Here is a 16,771-nt window from a genome sequence, read left to right on the forward strand (position 1 = left end):
CGGGGCTGGAGCCAGGCGGGGCGGGGCGGGCCGGGCGAGGCCGGGCCGGGCCGGGCCGGGCCGGGGTATAAAGGCGGCGGCGGGGGCGGCCGTGGCGGGCGGCGGGCGGCGGGCGCACGGAGGCGCGCCTAGAGCGGCTGCTGGCCTCGCCTCCCGGGCCGCCCCTGCGAGTCCCGGGCGCGTGAGCACGCCTGCGCGCGCCCGGGCCCTTCCTGGCAGGCTGCTTGTAAGATGAGTGAAGGAGCAGGTGGGGGAGAGGGGAGGCAGCGAGCGAGAGGGCGAGGGGAGCGCGGGCGCTGAGCGGCGCTCACTTGGAGCGCGGCGAGCTAGCGAGACGAGCCTGATCCATGTCCCTCGCTGCCTCCCTGCCAGGCGCGCGAAGATGATGGCCATGAACGCCAAGCAGCCTTTCGGCATGCACCCGGTGCTTCAAGAACCCAAATTCTCCAGCCTGCACTCCGGTTCCGAGGCCATGCGCCGAGTCTGTCTCCCAGCCCCGCAGGTACGTAGTGGAGCATAATTACCGCTCTAAGGCACATTTTTTGACAGGCACTAGCTTCATGTTTTTTTCATGTCGCCCAGAACAATCGCCGCTGTCTGAACCCCTCTCCCTGTCTCCCCCGCGCTCTCTCCCGGCGCGCGCTCTCTCTCATTCATGTCTCTCTGATCCACACGTCTGTTCCAGCAGAGCCTCTGTCTCCGTATTAATTTTTATGACCTGAGCTTTGAGGAGAGGCATCTCGGTTGCTTGAAAATGTGTTTTAATCCTGAGTTGACAGTATTCCCCACTGACCGTGCTGTGCGCCTTCTCGCTTGCAGCTGCAGGGTAATATATTTGGAAGCTTTGATGAGAGCCTGCTGGCACGCGCCGAAGCTCTGGCGGCGGTGGATATCGTCTCCCACGGCAAGAACCATCCGTTCAAGCCCGACGCCACCTACCATACCATGAGCAGCGTGCCCTGCACGTCCACTTCGTCCACCGTGCCCATTTCCCACCCGGCCGCGCTCACCTCGCACCCGCACCACGCCGTGCACCAGGGCCTCGAAGGCGACCTGCTGGAGCACATCTCTCCCACGCTGAGCGTGAGCGGTTTGGGCGCCCCGGAGCACTCGGTGATGCCGGCGCAGATCCACCCGCACCACCTGGGCGCCATGGGCCACCTGCACCAGGCCATGGGCATGAGTCACCCACATGCCGTGGCGCCTCACAGCGCCATGCCCGCGTGCCTCAGCGACGTGGAGTCGGACCCGCGAGAGCTCGAGGCCTTCGCCGAGCGCTTCAAGCAGCGGCGCATCAAGCTGGGGGTGACCCAGGCGGACGTGGGCGCGGCTCTAGCCAACCTCAAGATCCCCGGCGTAGGCTCGCTCAGCCAGAGCACCATTTGCAGGTTCGAGTCTCTCACTCTCTCACACAACAACATGATCGCGCTCAAGCCGGTGCTCCAGGCCTGGCTGGAGGAAGCCGAGGCCGCCTACCGAGAGAAGAACAGCAAGCCGGAGCTCTTCAACGGCAGTGAGCGGAAGCGCAAACGCACGTCCATCGCGGCGCCCGAGAAGCGCTCCCTGGAAGCCTACTTCGCCATCCAGCCGCGGCCCTCCTCCGAGAAGATCGCGGCCATCGCTGAGAAACTGGACCTCAAAAAGAACGTAGTGAGGGTCTGGTTTTGCAACCAGAGACAGAAACAGAAACGAATGAAGTACTCGGCTGTCCACTGACTGCGGCGGGGCGCAGCGTCCGGGGCCCGGAGAGCTGAGTGTACACCCCACCCCCGGAGTGGGGGGGAGCGGTTGTGGGGGACTCCAAGACGTTTCCTGGCAGGTCAGGCTCTCTCCCCCCCAAGCCACAGACCTTCCCCTTTCTCCCACCTGGTTGCCTCCCGGCCTTCTCTTTCTCTTCTTTCCTTTCTGTTCCCACCAGAAAAGTCACGGCGCTGAGGAAAAAAAAAAAAAAAAAAAAATCACGAAGGGCAGGCCTGGAGGGACCGGCGCTGTCCGTGGTGCTGAAAATCGCCCTCGCGCGCTGCGCTGCGCGGCGCGACCTCAGGGCAGGAGCCCGAACGCTGGCGAGAGCGAATTGGCCCGACCGCACGACTCCGAGGTGCAGGCGCCACTTCGCTAAGCGCGATTAGACAAAGGGTGAAGGGATGGGAAGGCAGTGATAGATAATAATACGAAGTCTAACTGGGGCACAAACATGTACTGGAGATTTATTTAGAGTATATAAAATACATGTATGTTTCCAAAGGATAGCCTTATACTCCTTTCCCCCTCCAAAATTTTAGCCATCTCATCCTTTGGTTTGCTGTAAATTCTCTAACGTAGCATGGATTAGGTTCAGGGAAAGTGTGCGTGGAGTTTTGAGGTCCTGGCTGTTCACTGCGGTAAGTCGGGCTTCAGAAAATTGGGCCCTTTCGGCGACCGAAAACGCCGGGATGGCGTAGCTGGTTGCAAGCAGCAGCTGGCAACTGCTCTGGCTCATCCTCCCCGATCTGATGGTGTTTGAGGGGGTAATTACTGCCTGCTGGAGAGCCAGCGGGGATCGGTAGTGCTCTGGACAGACTGAGGACCGTCTGACCCCAGCTCGCTGCTCCAGCCAGATTCCCAGCGCAGCATAGGGATGGCTTTTCAATATAATTGTAACTTCTCTGAATCATATGCAAGTCCTTCCAACACGTCTAACCTCATTGCGATTTTATTCTTGCTGTTAGCACTGTTATTTCCTATTATGCCCTCATATGGGTGTCTCCTGGTGGAGGTTCAATTATGGTTTTGGGCGGAAAGAGGAGCCAGACTGCTGGCCTGGACCCTTCTCACCCATGTCCCGCTGGCCCCATCACATTTTATCTTTCGTTGCTTCATGTAATTTGAGTGTTGCTGTGTGACCTTTGGTTTTGTTCTCCAAATAGATACAAATAAAATATTAAGTTTTCTTCTCTCTTTACCCCTTGAATTAACTTCTAAAATAAATACTTTATTTTTCAACCCGAATCGCAGTGCTTTTCTTTCTCAGAGGTTAAGGAGTGCTAGTCTTGGAAAGGATTTAAACGTGAGAACCCATAAGGGTTGGGTTCTCACTTCTAGCAGGCCATTCTCTGCCCATCTCCTCTCCTCTTCATACTCAGCCTCACCTTCTCACTCTGATCTCGCCTAGGGAGACCTGGAAGACTCCCGACCTCAGGGTTACAAGGCACTTGCTTCCACACTTCCCTGCATTCGAATCTACCAGCCTCTGTTCGCTCAACTTGATTCAGACCTGTGGCAAACTTTGAGGCCTGACTGATGGGAGTAGAAGCCCCCAGTACTTCCACTCAGTGGCTGAATGATCCTGAAGCTAATTTCTTACCTTTTCTAAGCCTCGATTGCTTGTCTGAAGGATGAAGAGGTGAATATCTACCCCACAAGGTTATTCTTAGGATTAAATAAATTTGTTTATTTTAGGCAAATAAATTTGTTTATTTTAGTGCTTGGTGCTTAAGATGACACATTATTTCAGAAGATTCAAATGACTGGCTAGGAAGTGAATGGATAGATGCAGAGAGGGAGGAAAGTGTTCTTCGCTGGGACAGAGTGCTTTGAGACTCCTTGGGGTCACTTCAGAAACTCATTTAAAACTGTCACCCACGAACCTACCACCCTATGATCTGTCTTGTCTTCTCTGTGGAGTTCTAAATGATATATCTGCTGCAAAGATTTCTAGTATAGTGCCTTGCGCATAGTAGGTTCTCAACATATGGCTGTTCCCTTCTCTCTCACTCCCTTTAAAAGGGTGGGGGGAGAAGAAACCTTTTTATTTGCGAGCTGCAGAAACACCTTTATGACTTAAAAATTAATGTTCTAAGTCCAGGAGTCATCAGCACATTTCCCCTCTTTGTCTTCAAAGAGCACTGGGTCATTACCTCCGTCCTGGAATTCGGAGCAGAGTGGGTCTCCCCTGAGCGCGGTGCTCCCCCTCTGCTGCACAAGCAAACCTGGGGATCGCCCCCAGCCCCTGAGCCTCAGCCCCTCGCCCTCCGCCTGGCGTAACAGCCCCAGCGATGCCTCCACCTCCTTCTCCATCGGGTGTCCTTTAATAATAAATGCCCTTATGCCATTACATTATATTGTGGGTTTTGAAAATTTAAAATACGGCTGATGCAATATTAATTGCCTATAGTGGTATAAAACACAGGGCCGGAGCCCAGCCGGGCTGCAGAGGAGGCGGCCGTGAGCGTCCCGCGCCGAAGTGTAGCGCTCCAGACAGACGCGCCTTTGCGGGCTGCGAGGTTTCCTGCAGGTAAGAGCCTTCAGCTTTTCTGGCCCGGGAAAGAACCCGATATCCGCCTCCATCTCCTTTCTGAAAAGTTCCCTGCTGTTATATATATTTAAATTAGTAACCTCAAAAGTTTGGAAGACTTTTTTTTTTTTTTTTTGAGAGAGAGAGGGATGAGCCGCCTGAAAGTTAAGATCTGTTCCATAAGTGGCCTGGTCCTCTCCAGGCGCGGGGGCTGCCCTTGCGCACTGATATTTTGACCAATTTCTACCCGCGGCGGGAGCTGCTGCTCCGTCCACGACGCGCCCCACCCTCTCCCACCCACTGAGTGCGCCGGGCCGGCGCCGCTGCCTCTCTCTTTGGGCTCTCTCAGGAAGCAACGGGAGCTGTGGTTTCTCCGGAATTGTGCAGTCGCCTCTGCCATTCCTCTGGCGGAGGCAGAGACCTCTCTGAGAGTGGAGGGTGGGTAGGTACCAGCCGGGTTGGGGTTCACGGAGGCCTCGTTTGCATCCTGGTGGGCCATTTCCTACCTGTATGACCTTGGGCAAGTCGCATTACTTCTGTAAGCCTCTCTTGATGGCTGCAAAACCTCACAAAAACAATTGTGAAAAGTATCTGAAAAACATTCCGGAGCAGATTTTCCTTTCCAAAATACCACTAACTTGCAACATTCACAGTCTGAGCCCCGCTGGGAGTTTCTTTAAACTTTGCCAAGAGAAAGGGGGAACCAGTGTTCAGGGCTGTTTGTATGGAAAGCTGCATTGGGCCTTTCAAGGCGGGATTTTGAGAGTCAACTGTGGACCAGGGCGAGGCTTCTAGGCACTTGGCTGTCTGGAATTGGGGTCTGACCTGGAATGAGCCATGCGTACAGAGGCCAGCATGGCTGAAGCCCTGGCAGGCAGAACTTGGGAGAAGGAGGACTCCTGGGCTCCTGGGTCTGGGCTGTGTGAACTCTGGCCAGGGGCTTCCTCTCTTTCTGTGCCTAAGATAGAATCAGTGTTGTTCACTGTTTTATACCCAGTGCCCTCCTCAGGGTCTGGCCCAGAGTGGCAGACAATAGGTATCTGTGGAATGAATGAATGAATGAATGAATGAAGTTTTTGTTTTATAAAATGAAGGGATCCCTTCCAGCCCAATCCTTTCTGAATTCTGGGTACTGTAGGGAAAGAACAGACATCAGCAAGTAGAGACAAGGGCCCTGGGTCATGGTCAAGGTGATGATCTGCACCTCCAGTTTCCATTCAAAGGAAGCCAGTTTCCTTCCTGTTTAAATTAGAAGAATCCTTGCCTCCCTCTGTGGTTATCATGGGTACAGAGGGGGTGTTCTGTGATGTGGGCCCTCAGAACCTAGAGGAGGGATCAGGGAAGAGGATCAGGGGTGATCTTTGCCCTGCTGAATGAGCCTGACATTCTCTTGGCCCTCGAACCTGGATTATTTTACTTTCCTGTTGAGATGGAAACTCTGGCGCTGGGGTAGACAGACCTGGGGTGGAATACATACTCCATCTCTTAGATGAATAAGTGCCTTTAACTCTCTGAGCCTCAGTGGCCTCATATGTAAAGCAGGAAAAAAGACTATCTTTCAGGATTGCTGTGATGAGTATCACACAGGCCAGGGCCTGACACATAGTAGGCATCAATGGATACATAATCTTTCTAAAACATCACTTTTGCTCAGAAAAAGTGAGAGTTAGTGTTGCAAGGGCAAAATCAGGGCTTGGCCTCAGCTACGATCAACATTTTCCTTCATCTAGAAAGTGAGAGCAGTAGCCGTGACTTCCACTTCTCCCTGTGATTGTCAGGGGTTGTAAACCAGAAATTGTACAAGTAATCCCTTTGTACACCATGTGGCCCAGGTACGGAAGGGAGGAGGTAATTTGCTCTCCCAGGGTCCACCATGGTGCCAGCAGGTTGCCACGGAGAAGCTTGACCCCAACGGTGGCTCCTCGAACTCACGCCTTCCCTCTTTGTAGAATCCTGGCAAGCATCAACGTCTTGATTGCTGGGAGACTCAGCGCAGCTCGGCCTCCTGAGGGGCGGGCTCCAGTGGGCAGAGGAAGCCCGGATGGGATCTCTGACTCGGCCTGGGGTGGGAGGTGGGGGGCGGCGAGGCCCAGCTCCCCCCTTTCGGCTGGGCATCAGAAGGGGGCAGCCTAGGGCGACGTTCGCTGGCGTCAGCCCCTCTTTTACCAAGGGAGAGGCCCAGAGCGGAGCGGAGGGCTTAGGAGGCTCCTTCTACCTTCCATTGCTCCCCCCCCCCCCCAAGTCATGCTGTCTCAGTGCCCGGTTGTAGTTCTTCCTTAGTCCTTACCATTCATTCCCTGACAGCACCTTCTATTTATTTAGCAGTAAAAGCGCTCGGGGCAAGTGCCACGTCCGTCCAGTTCGGCAGCCCCACCCTGGAACCCAGCGCAGAGTGGGCGCTTCACGAACCTTGGCTGGATAAGCGAATCTTAAAGTCTCACATGTATTAAGGGCTTCTTGTATGTCAGGCACTGTTCCAAGCTCTTTATATGCATCAACTTTTTAGTCCTTAAGCAACACGAGTAGGTCCCATTTTAAACCCCATTTTCCAGACGAGAACTTGGAGGCGCAGTGTTTATCTAACTTGCCCGGGACAAGGTGTGACGCAGCCATTTGGTGGAGAGATCTGGCCAAACACCGGCTTCTCGGCCTCGCTGGGGCCGCCCAAGCGAGACCCAGCTCGGTCCGGGGCAGGGGAGGGCGGCCGCCGGGGGGCAGGCGGGGCGCACGCAGGGTGCCCGGCGCGAGCAGGTGGCGCAAGCTCGCCACGCCCTCTGCGCCCCGCGTTTCGGGCCCTCCTCGCGCTCCAGCTCTGCGCGTCTCTCCCTCGCGGGTTCGCGCCGCCTCCGGGGTCTCCGTCACCACCGCGGTGCGGGTGTTTGCTCGGCTCCCGCGCAACCCGCTCTCGGCTTCCCTCCAGACTCGCAGGCGCGCACCGGACCCCGAAGGGCAGGAGCCCGACGGCCGCGTCCTCTGGGCGCGCAGGGAGCCCCCCTCCCGCCTCCCCCCCACCCCCTGCCGACCTGCGGGAGCCCCCTGCGGTCACCCCGCTCCGGCGGGCGGACGGAGCCGGCGAGCACCCGGGCAGCCGAATCAGCCGCCCCTTCGATCGCTCTTTTCCGATCGGGTCAGGTTCCCTCCGCCCACCTCCCCCCGACGGCGCCTCCGCCCTCGCCCTGCTCCTGGGCTCCCCCGCGGGGTCAGGGTTCACCCGGCTCTTCCCCGCGCCTCGGGAGGGGGCTTCCTCTGCGCGGCGTCCCGGCTCGGGGAGCCCCCGGGGCGGGGGCCGGGCTCCTCCCGGGGAGTCCTCCCCACCCGCTGCTTTCCGCCTCCAGCGCTTGGAGGACTCACTTGTCTCTGCAGAGCGTCAGTCCTCTGCCCTGTCTCCAGCCCAGCACTGCCCAGCCTGGCACTGGACGCAAACTGGTACCGAAGCAGCGCGCGCTCTCTCTGAGATTGATTTTGAGTTTTAGGATTTCACAGACAGAAAATCCTAGGGTTCATCTTGGGAAAATGAAAATTTTGTTGGACTTCTTTAAACCTCTTTGGGATTGACATTGATTTTCCTTTGAATTGCATAGGGAGGGAGCATCACCATAAGTTCAAGAGGTCTCTGGACGGCTCCCACCGCCAGCCCATAGCTCCTTTTCCTGCACTCAGCATGCTCGGCACCGACCCCATGCGCGTGCGCGCGAGCGCGTGCTCAGCAGCCCAGCTCCAAAACCCCTGCATCCCCGCCTGTGACAGAGCGTCCCAATGCCTGGGGCCTTGCTAGTCAGCTCACCTCTTGACAGATATAGTTAATGTCCAGCCCTCATAAATCAAGACCATAAAAAGCTTACTTTCATATGCGCTCAATTTCTACCAAACCTAAACTAATTGCATAAATTCCTTTAGGCCACTCAGGGCTGCTCTCTGGGTTGGGATCTGATCAATTAGTCATTAGGCACTCCATTAGCTGGGGTTTAAGCTGCCTCATATAAATGTCTCCTGTCAATTTGCTTGTAATTGAATGAATAAAAAAGGGTACAATTATTAGCACAGAGGATCAGAAAGAGGAGAGGTCAATTTTATTAAAATCTTCTAAAAATGTCTTAATCTAATAATAATAATAATAACAACAACAACAACAACAACAATAGCACAACGATAATTAGAAGGCATTTAGAAACCAGCCATTCCAAGAATCTCTGTCCTTGTAAAGGAAAGGTCTGGCCTGAGACACAGCAAACTGAATATGTATCGATGCTCTACCACCTTGGGAAACTAGTCTTTTCTTCCCTTAGGGCCTTAGTTTCTTTAGTAGGTTGGAGGTGGTTTTTTTCCTTTAAACTACTTCTAGATTTTGTCAGAGTTAAAAATCTAGTTAAAAATTGAACACAGAAAGACAACTTGACCAATCCCCACCTTCAGCCAGGTTTGGCTATTTCTTTGGAAGTTAACTACATGTCTAAATAATATATTTTTTAATACTATTTTTCTATTCTAAAGTTCAGAGTTTGTAACTTCATGTTTTGGCTAAGTAATACACAATTCAAATTCAAAAGAACTAGAAGTTCTTCCATCCTTGGCCCAAGTTAGCAAGCTCCCTTTGTTGAAGGCAAATAATGTTATCAATTTCTTGTGTCTACTCCAGAGAGATTTTATTGATTGCCTTTTCTTGATCTGTCCTTTTTAGTCATGGTGCACTAAGTTCTTGCTATGGTGTCAGAGAACTAGAAATAATAATAGTCTTGAATAATCTTTCTATACCAAGAAACCTAGGAAGTTTTCTACAAAAATCAATAACTTAAAAATATGAATGGGCGGTTGAAAATTCTGATTTTTTTTTACTAAAAATGAATTTGAAGATGCAGACTCCGTAGTGTGTAAAAACTGCGTACTCACAAACATAAAGAGTGTTTATAGACTGATTTGCATTCTATCCCACCTTCTTCCAAACAGAATTTGAAGCAGCCTATCTGTAAGTACTGTGGAATCGGTGAGCCCACTTTTTGCAGTAGGAAGAGTTTTTCTGTGGCATCTAATGGCAATGATGGGACTGGAGAGGACATCAGTGAAATCATTTTGGAATCCACCTAGGGTGGGGGATTGAGCCCGAGACTGCAGAAATTCCAGCCAAGCTCCTGTACGTGAGGGAATTACGGGCCACAGAGATAAATTTTCTCACAGAAGTTCAAAATGGTGATCCAGACTGACTGATGCGGGACGTACAGGGAGCCATTGTTTCTGGGGCCGGATTGATTTATATTGAGCCTTGCATACCCTCTAGATGAAGTCCTCTTGTGGTGAAAAGCATGGACTGGAAGGGTTAACTAGGTGACTCAGAATCATCTCAGGTCAACAGACAGTCCACATGGTGCAGTGGGGAAGAATCTGAAACGTGCACAGAAGGGTCTGAGTTCAGGCACGCTGTCCTGTGTGTTCTTGGCAACTCAATTCCCTACTCAGAGTCTCCCCTTTCCCCAACTCTAAGGTAGGGAGCTGAATTAGATAGCAGTTCAATTTTGGTGGCGATTCATGGACTCCTTTGAGAATCTGAAGAAAATTATTGCCCTAACCCAGAAAAATGTACATCTGTGCTCTCAAAATGTTTGCGAACTCCTTGGAGATTAACCATGTTAATATACATCAACCATGTATAAACTCACTCCCATGAGTTTAAGAGTCCCAGGTTAAGACCCCCTGGTATAGGTCAAATACCCATAAGCACAGAAACCAGTTTAGCAAACTGGGAAGAACTTTATTGAAGATAAAAATAAAGTGTCAATTAGAGTATGAGCCAATTGTCAATAAAGAGTCCAAATGGCTTTGGCAAAATTATTCTTCAGATCGATAGCTTCCCAAGAGGCAGTGCACTACATTAGGGGTCAAAATCTAGTATTTTTGTTTTTGTTTTGACCAGTCTGACAACAACTAGAATTGAGAAGTGGAGCTGGAGGCTTTGCTACTCTGATCCCCTCTTTTCTCCTGGGAAAAATGAGAAGGTCGGGCCAGATGATGTGTGAAGCTGCCAGTTATGACATTACATGAGCTTCTGTGTGTGGGCACGGGCATGTCTTACATTTAGTATTTGTTTCAGTATATTTTATTTTTCTATTTTGTTTTCAAAAGGATGGTACAATCAAAGTAGAGTTGGAAGGAGAGAGACACTACCAAGTGTGGTGTCTGCTGGGTTCCCAGCGCTGAAGCTTCTAAAACCATGAGGCAGAAACATAACCCCAGATCCTAATGAAAAAATAAAAACACCAACAGTTTGTAAGTTTAAAAATTAAAGGCAGTGGGGGCAGTGAGGAGGCAGGATGAAATGAAAACAATTTGTTAGGCTAAACAGTCCTGGCTCAGCCAAGCCAGTTCATGAGCAGGTCTGGGAGCCCTAGTCCACTGAGGACTAGAGAGCCTGGGGGTGGGGTTGTGGGCTGGGCAGGGTAGCCCCGGCACCCAAGCCCATTCCAGCTGCGGCTGGAATCCACAGATACAAGAATGCTAACCAAGGCTCCTCTTCTGGTTCTCAGAACATTTTCATACTCTAAATGATTAGAGCATTGGCCACCTTCAACTGCCTCCAACTTCCAGAAGTTTCTTCTGTCCTATAGATTTTTCTTCCCAGTTTTCTTGGCAGGTAATTGATAAATAACACTGTGTAAGTTTAAGGTGTACAACATAGTGATTTGTTATATGGAGATACTGAGGGATCCCTGGGTGGCTCAGCGGTTGAGCGTCTGCCTTTGACCCGGGGCATGATCCTGAAGTTGTGGGATCGAGTCCCACATCGGGCTCCCTGCATGGAGCCTGCTTCTCCCTCTACCTATGTTTCTGCCGCTTTCTGTGTCTCATGAGTAAATAAATAAAATCTTTAAAAAAAAGGAGTATATATACTGAAAATGCTCACCACAATAAGATTAGTTCACATCCATCCCTTCACATAGTTAAATTTTTTTCCCTCATGATGAGAACTTTCAAGATCTACTCTCAGAGCAACTCTCAATATTCTCAATATATAATACACTTTTGTTAGCTGTACTCATCATGTTGTACATTATTACTTCCACAAAACTTTTAAATTTGATTTTATTTAAAGATTTTATGTATTTATTTGAAAGGGAGAGTGAGTGAGCACCAGCATGAGGGGCAGAGGGAGAGGGAGGAGCAGGCTTCCTGCCAAGCAGGGAGCTAGATGTGGGGCTCCATCCCAGGACCCCGGGATCACGACCGGAGCTGAAGGCAGATGCTTAACAGACTTAGCCATTAGCCACCCAGGCGCCCCAAAACTTATTATTTTATAACTGTTGGGTTGCGCTTTTTGACGACCTTCACCTAATTCCTGTGTTCTATAGTTTTTAGTTCTTGGATTTTGCTTCCATAGTATTTTAATTTTGCTTATGGCTTTGAGCTGGATGCCCTAGGACTTACAGTGCTATTAGGTTATTGAAGGGAAGATCTGTATCTCTTGATTGTCACAGTAGGGTTTTCCATCACAAGAAGAGTTTTAATACTATTTCCTCAAATGCTTTATATTATCATTGTTAGACATGTGAAATCCTAGAATGTGAAGTGAGAAGAGTTCATGGAGATTCTCTGGCTGACTGGAGAGCATGGTCTTATATTTCCAGAGGCCCAAGAATCTAAATTTTTCACAATCTCTCCAGGTGACTCTGCTTACTTGCCCAGATGTTTCATACACTTTTTTTCCACCACCAAAGTGCCCCACACAGGGTATATAGCTTGAAACACAAAATTGCTTTCAATGCTTTTTTCCTTAAAGGTGGTATAAAATTTGCCTTCATTTCACAACCTATCTGTGGCTGTTTTGCCCTCCCCATCATTACGATGTTAGTTTACTTAAGGAATAAATTGGGGCAGCATCCAGAATCTTTGGTGCAACCACACCCTGCACACTGTTATGTGACTCCTAAGAACAAGTAACTTAGATTGCCAGGAAATTCTAGAGCAAACTCTATTATAGGACAAAAATGAGACATAAAAGCAATTTAGTAGGTATACAGTAAGTAACAGTACAACAAGCAATAGCCCTGATGGTCATTTTAGAATAGCAAGTCTTTTTTTCTTATTTTTTAAAGATTTTATTTATTCATTCATGAGAGACACACAGAGAGAGGCAGAGACCTAGGCAGAGGGAGAAGCAGGCTCCCTGCGGGAACCCTGATGTGGGACTTGATCCCAGGACCCCAGGATCAGGACCTGAGCCAAAGGCAGACGCTCAACCACAGAGCCACCCAGGCACCTTTAGCAAGTCTTTAACAAATTTAAAAATTAAATCTATGAATGAGCTATTCTTGTTTATAATCCTCCCAACCACACCCCTTCCCTCAAAGGTGAAGGGAGGAAAGGAGGAAGGGTGGAAATTTTAGGGTATAGAAAGTCCCTAGCTTTTTTTTTTTTTTTTTCTTTTCAGTGTTCCTATCTTAAAAGTACTGCTCCTTCTATGATGTTTTACAAACCTAGGCGAAGCACATAAGTTATAGCCCATATTTTAAAAATGAAGAACTCAGGGTCACTCAGCTGTGTATAGTGTTATCACTGAGGGTCACTAGAGACTTTGAGGGAAATGAGAGCTGTCATTGGCGAGCTGTTATTTAAAAATGGTTTTGTAGAGGGGCACCTGGGTGGCACACTTGGTTAAGTGTCTGCCTCTTGGTTTTGGCTCAGGTTGTGATCTTAGGGTCGTGAGATCAAGCCCCGTGTTGGGCTCCACACTCAGCATGGAGTCTGTTTGAGATTCTCTTTCTCCTTCTCCCTCTGTCCCTCCCCTGTCTTTCTCTCAAATAAAGAAATAAATCTTTAAAAAAAATAAAAATAAAATTGGTTTTGTAGAGTAGGGACTAAATTGGGGAACCTGACCGCTTTTTGCCAATTGGCACGACTTTATCTACTCTCCCATCTTTTCCTTCTGAGAAAAAAGGTTTCTTTTCCTTTATTCCTTCCGTTCTTCCCCTCCTTGTTTCCTTTTCCCCAGTGCTTGGGAGAACTGGTTACTGTTTTCTAGTTTCTTATTTGGACCGTTGAGTGTTACAGAGGCAGCAGGCTACGTAGGCTATCTGTGCTCTAAGCCGGGGCTCACTCCAAAAGGCAGACTAAACATTCAAGGTGAAGACACATCAGAATAAGAAAAGATGTTTTAGGAGACTTCAACGTCGGATATTTTAAAGAAGCATCGTAATGGTCAAGTTCAGAATTATGTTAGACTTCCTGAGATGGTGTTTTTATTTTTTTATTTTATTTTATTTTTTTAAAGAGTAAACTTCATGTTATTTATTTTTTTTTAATTTTATTTATTTATGATAGTCACAGAGAGAGAGAGAGAGGCAGAGACACAGGCAGAGGGAGAAGCAGGCTCCATGCACCGGGAGCCCGATGTGGGATTCGATCCTGGGTCTCCAGGATCGCGCCCTAGGCCAAAGGCAGGCGCCAAACCGCTGCGCCACCTAGGGATCCCTGAGATGGTGTTTTTAATTTCATACAGGTAAAGGGTAACAAAACACCAAGTGTTTCAAGCTTCTAAAGATCTTCCTTTGTCCCAACATAAATACAATTATGAAAATGATTATGAATACCTTGAACTGTGCATTTTTTTTCATTCAAATGTTTTATGCTATTACTCTGTGAAAGGTCATACTTAAGGTGTTGGGGACTCAGCAGAGAACTTGGGGCTCACTGCCTGTCTTCCTGGAGCTTATACTTCTTTTGGAGACGAATGATGTATCATTCCTCGGACTCGGACCAATTTGTTTGTTAGGTGTTAACCAAATTCATCCGACCTTTGCCTGTCTGTAGTTTTTGGGGTTTTTTGGTGGTAAACTTGTTTGAAGGTCTCAGAGTTTCGACAGGATCAAAACCAAAAGGACCCCTGGGAGCCCTCCCGGAGGGGGCCATGGGCATCAGCGCCCCGGGGCATGTCCTTCAAAGTAGAGGGCACGCCGTTGGGCCCCCTGTCTCTAGTTTTTGGGAGCCAGTCCCAATTTTTCTGAATATCTCTGTTAGCATGGTGTATAATGTATGAAGACTGTTCTCCTCATTCCTCACTCCTCTTCTGAGAGAGAAGTCATGGAAGTTGAAAAGACAAACAAGCCCAAAGCCTTGTGACCTAGCTTAACATCAGTTGGCAACAAGTTATGAAACTCAACCATGATTTTTTTTCAAAAAAAGACAAGACGAAAATAAGTCAGCTGGAGAGGATGGTATGTGGTCTGGCAGTCACTGTTGGGCACTACACTAAAGGAGCCACTCCCTCTGTCTCCCGGTTGGCCACCGATGGCATAGATCCTGATTTCATATGGCCCTCCTCTTGTGTACAAGATGCCTTGATATGGACACATCTCCTCCAGAACAAACCAACTTTTGACTTGTATGCAACTCAACTCTTCAGAGTCGAAGTCTACTTAAAATGATTTCATAGGGTGGGAGGGAGTATAAGAAGAGTGGCTTCTTTTCTGAAGGATGAGTGGTTTGATGCCAACAAGGCAACACAGGTTATGTCTAGGATACTCAGCAAGAAACCACATTAGTTAGAAATTAGGTGATACTCATGTTACTCCCGGGAGTCAGAGCAGGATTTCTTTTCTTTCAAACTTATTTATTTAAGTTATTATTTTAAAGATTTTAAAGATTTTATTTATTAACTCATGAGAGACACACAGAGAGAGGCAGAGACATAGGCAGAGAGAGAAGCAGGCTCCCTGTAAGGAGCCTCATGCGGAACTCGATTATGGGACTCATCATGACCTGAGCCAAAGGCAGATGCTCAACCACTCAGGTGCTCCTCTTTCAAATTTATTTTTAAAGGAAAATGTGTATGTGTCCATAATTTCAAAGTTCAAATAATTTATCAAGGCTTGGCATGTAAAAAATATCCTGTGGTCCTCTTCCCCTCTTCCTCCGATTCTTGGGGTAATCACTTTCACTCTTTTCAGCTTGTTCTCTTGCTGGTTAACTTCACTGTCTGTAAATATCATGTTTATATTGCTACTTCTTGAGTGTTTAGTTTCCAGGAATGAGATAAAGATTTAGCTCTCTCTTGTCCCCTCACCATTTCAATATAGTTAAAATCTTAATTTTGGTTTGATCAATATCCAGTATTCATACGTTTTACTCTCAAACAACATTTACTGCTGAGCCATGTAAGACAGTATAGTTCCTTTTGTTTTTCCACATCATATTTTATTTTTCTTGGCATTAGTAATTATAGCCTTTTTCTGTTTTCTCTATTATTAATGAACCTCAAACTCTCCCCATTTATGTACTCATCTCATGACTTTTGAACACATGAAGTGTTCTATCAGTTTAATCTCCTTGAAGAAAGACCTCTCTTGGAGCTTTCTGACCTGCTCCAGAATGAAGTAGTGGTTTTCTACACCTGCTGGCAGCTGTCTATGGGTTCTCTTTTGGGTTGAATCCTCTGTTTTCCAGAATGAATATCTTTTCTTTGGGTGCATGACTCATGTAGGTGGAACACATGCTCCCTAAGAAAGAGTGCAGTGGAGGTAAGATTTTGTGAAAACCATCAGGTCTAAGAACGTCTTTAAATTCTATTCTAACACGTCAATGGTTATTTGACAGCTATAGCATTCTGGGTTGGAATTATTTTCCCTAAGCATTTTGAAGAGTTTGCTCCATTACTTTCTAGCATTTGATATTAAAAATGCCAAAAGTTGAAAAGTTCAAGGCCATTCTCATTCTTGATTTGTGTATAAAACTTACATTCTTGCTCTGGAAGCTTGTATGGTATATTTTTAATATTTATTCTGCTGAACAATTTCCATCTTGAAATTCACAAGCTTTCATCCTTGGAAATTTCCCTACATTATTTCTTGGAAGCTTTCTGGTTTTCTCCTCCATATTTCCATATTTCTGAAATGCCTATTGTTTTGAATTTGAGCCATGTGGATTGACTCTCCGATTTATTTACCATTTCTCTACTATTTTTCTTTTTCTTTTTGTTCTTCAGTGATGTTTCCCTAAATTTTATATTTCAACCCTTTTATTGAAATTTTAAATATTTCTCCTACTGTTTTGCTGTTTGAAAAATTCTAACAGATACTTTGCTCTTTCATTTTTTCTTATTTCACAGATGCTAACTTTTTAGTAATAGTAGCTCTGAGTTATATTCAATTATAGATCTAATATTACTAGTCACCTCTTCTAAACTCCTTCTTTCCTCAGTGTCTGTTTCCTCCAAAATGCTTTTATTTTCAATATGACTGCTTTAGCCTCGGTGCTTGCATGCTGTTTAAATAGGTAAAAAACTGGAAACTCTGCGCACATGAGTTGGCTTTGTTTACTTGGGTTTTCTATTTAGAAAGACCTGGCTGGGCTGCTTCCTTGAAGATTCTCTAATGCTAGTTGGTTGTTGTTGTTGTTTCGGTTTTCTTCTTTGGATTAGTTAGTTCCCAGAGAGGAAGCTCTCAATTTCCCCTCTGAAGCATCTGTATCTGGCTGTTCCACTTGTTCGGGGTGCTGAGTGAGAGAAACGGAACGTAA

The 16,771-nt window shown here is 47.9% G+C and overlaps 1 protein-coding gene across 1 annotated transcript; it reads left to right on the forward strand.

The window, feature by feature from the left end:
- The first annotated feature begins 382 nt into the window (after positions 1-382).
- POU4F3 (POU class 4 homeobox 3) lies at positions 383-1,716 on the forward strand. Its single transcript, XM_025448170.2, has 2 exons — positions 383-502; positions 820-1,716. The coding sequence occupies exons 1-2, from the start codon at positions 383-385 to the stop codon at positions 1,714-1,716; spliced, it is 1,017 nt and encodes a 338-aa protein (XP_025303955.1).
- The last annotated feature ends 15,055 nt before the right edge of the window (positions 1,717-16,771 follow it).

The sequence above is a fragment of the Canis lupus genome, chromosome 2 (genome assembly GCF_003254725.2).
Source record: "Canis lupus dingo isolate Sandy chromosome 2, ASM325472v2, whole genome shotgun sequence".
NCBI lineage: Eukaryota > Metazoa > Chordata > Mammalia > Carnivora > Canidae > Canis > Canis lupus.

Coding starts and splice junctions, on each gene's coding strand:
- POU4F3 (XM_025448170.2), top strand. CDS start 383: ATGATGGCCATGAACGCCAAGCAGCCTTTCGGCATGCACCCGGTGCTT. Junction 503..819: donor TCTGTCTCCCAGCCCCGCAG/GTACGTAGTGGA, acceptor TCTCGCTTGCAG/CTGCAGGGTAATATATTTGG.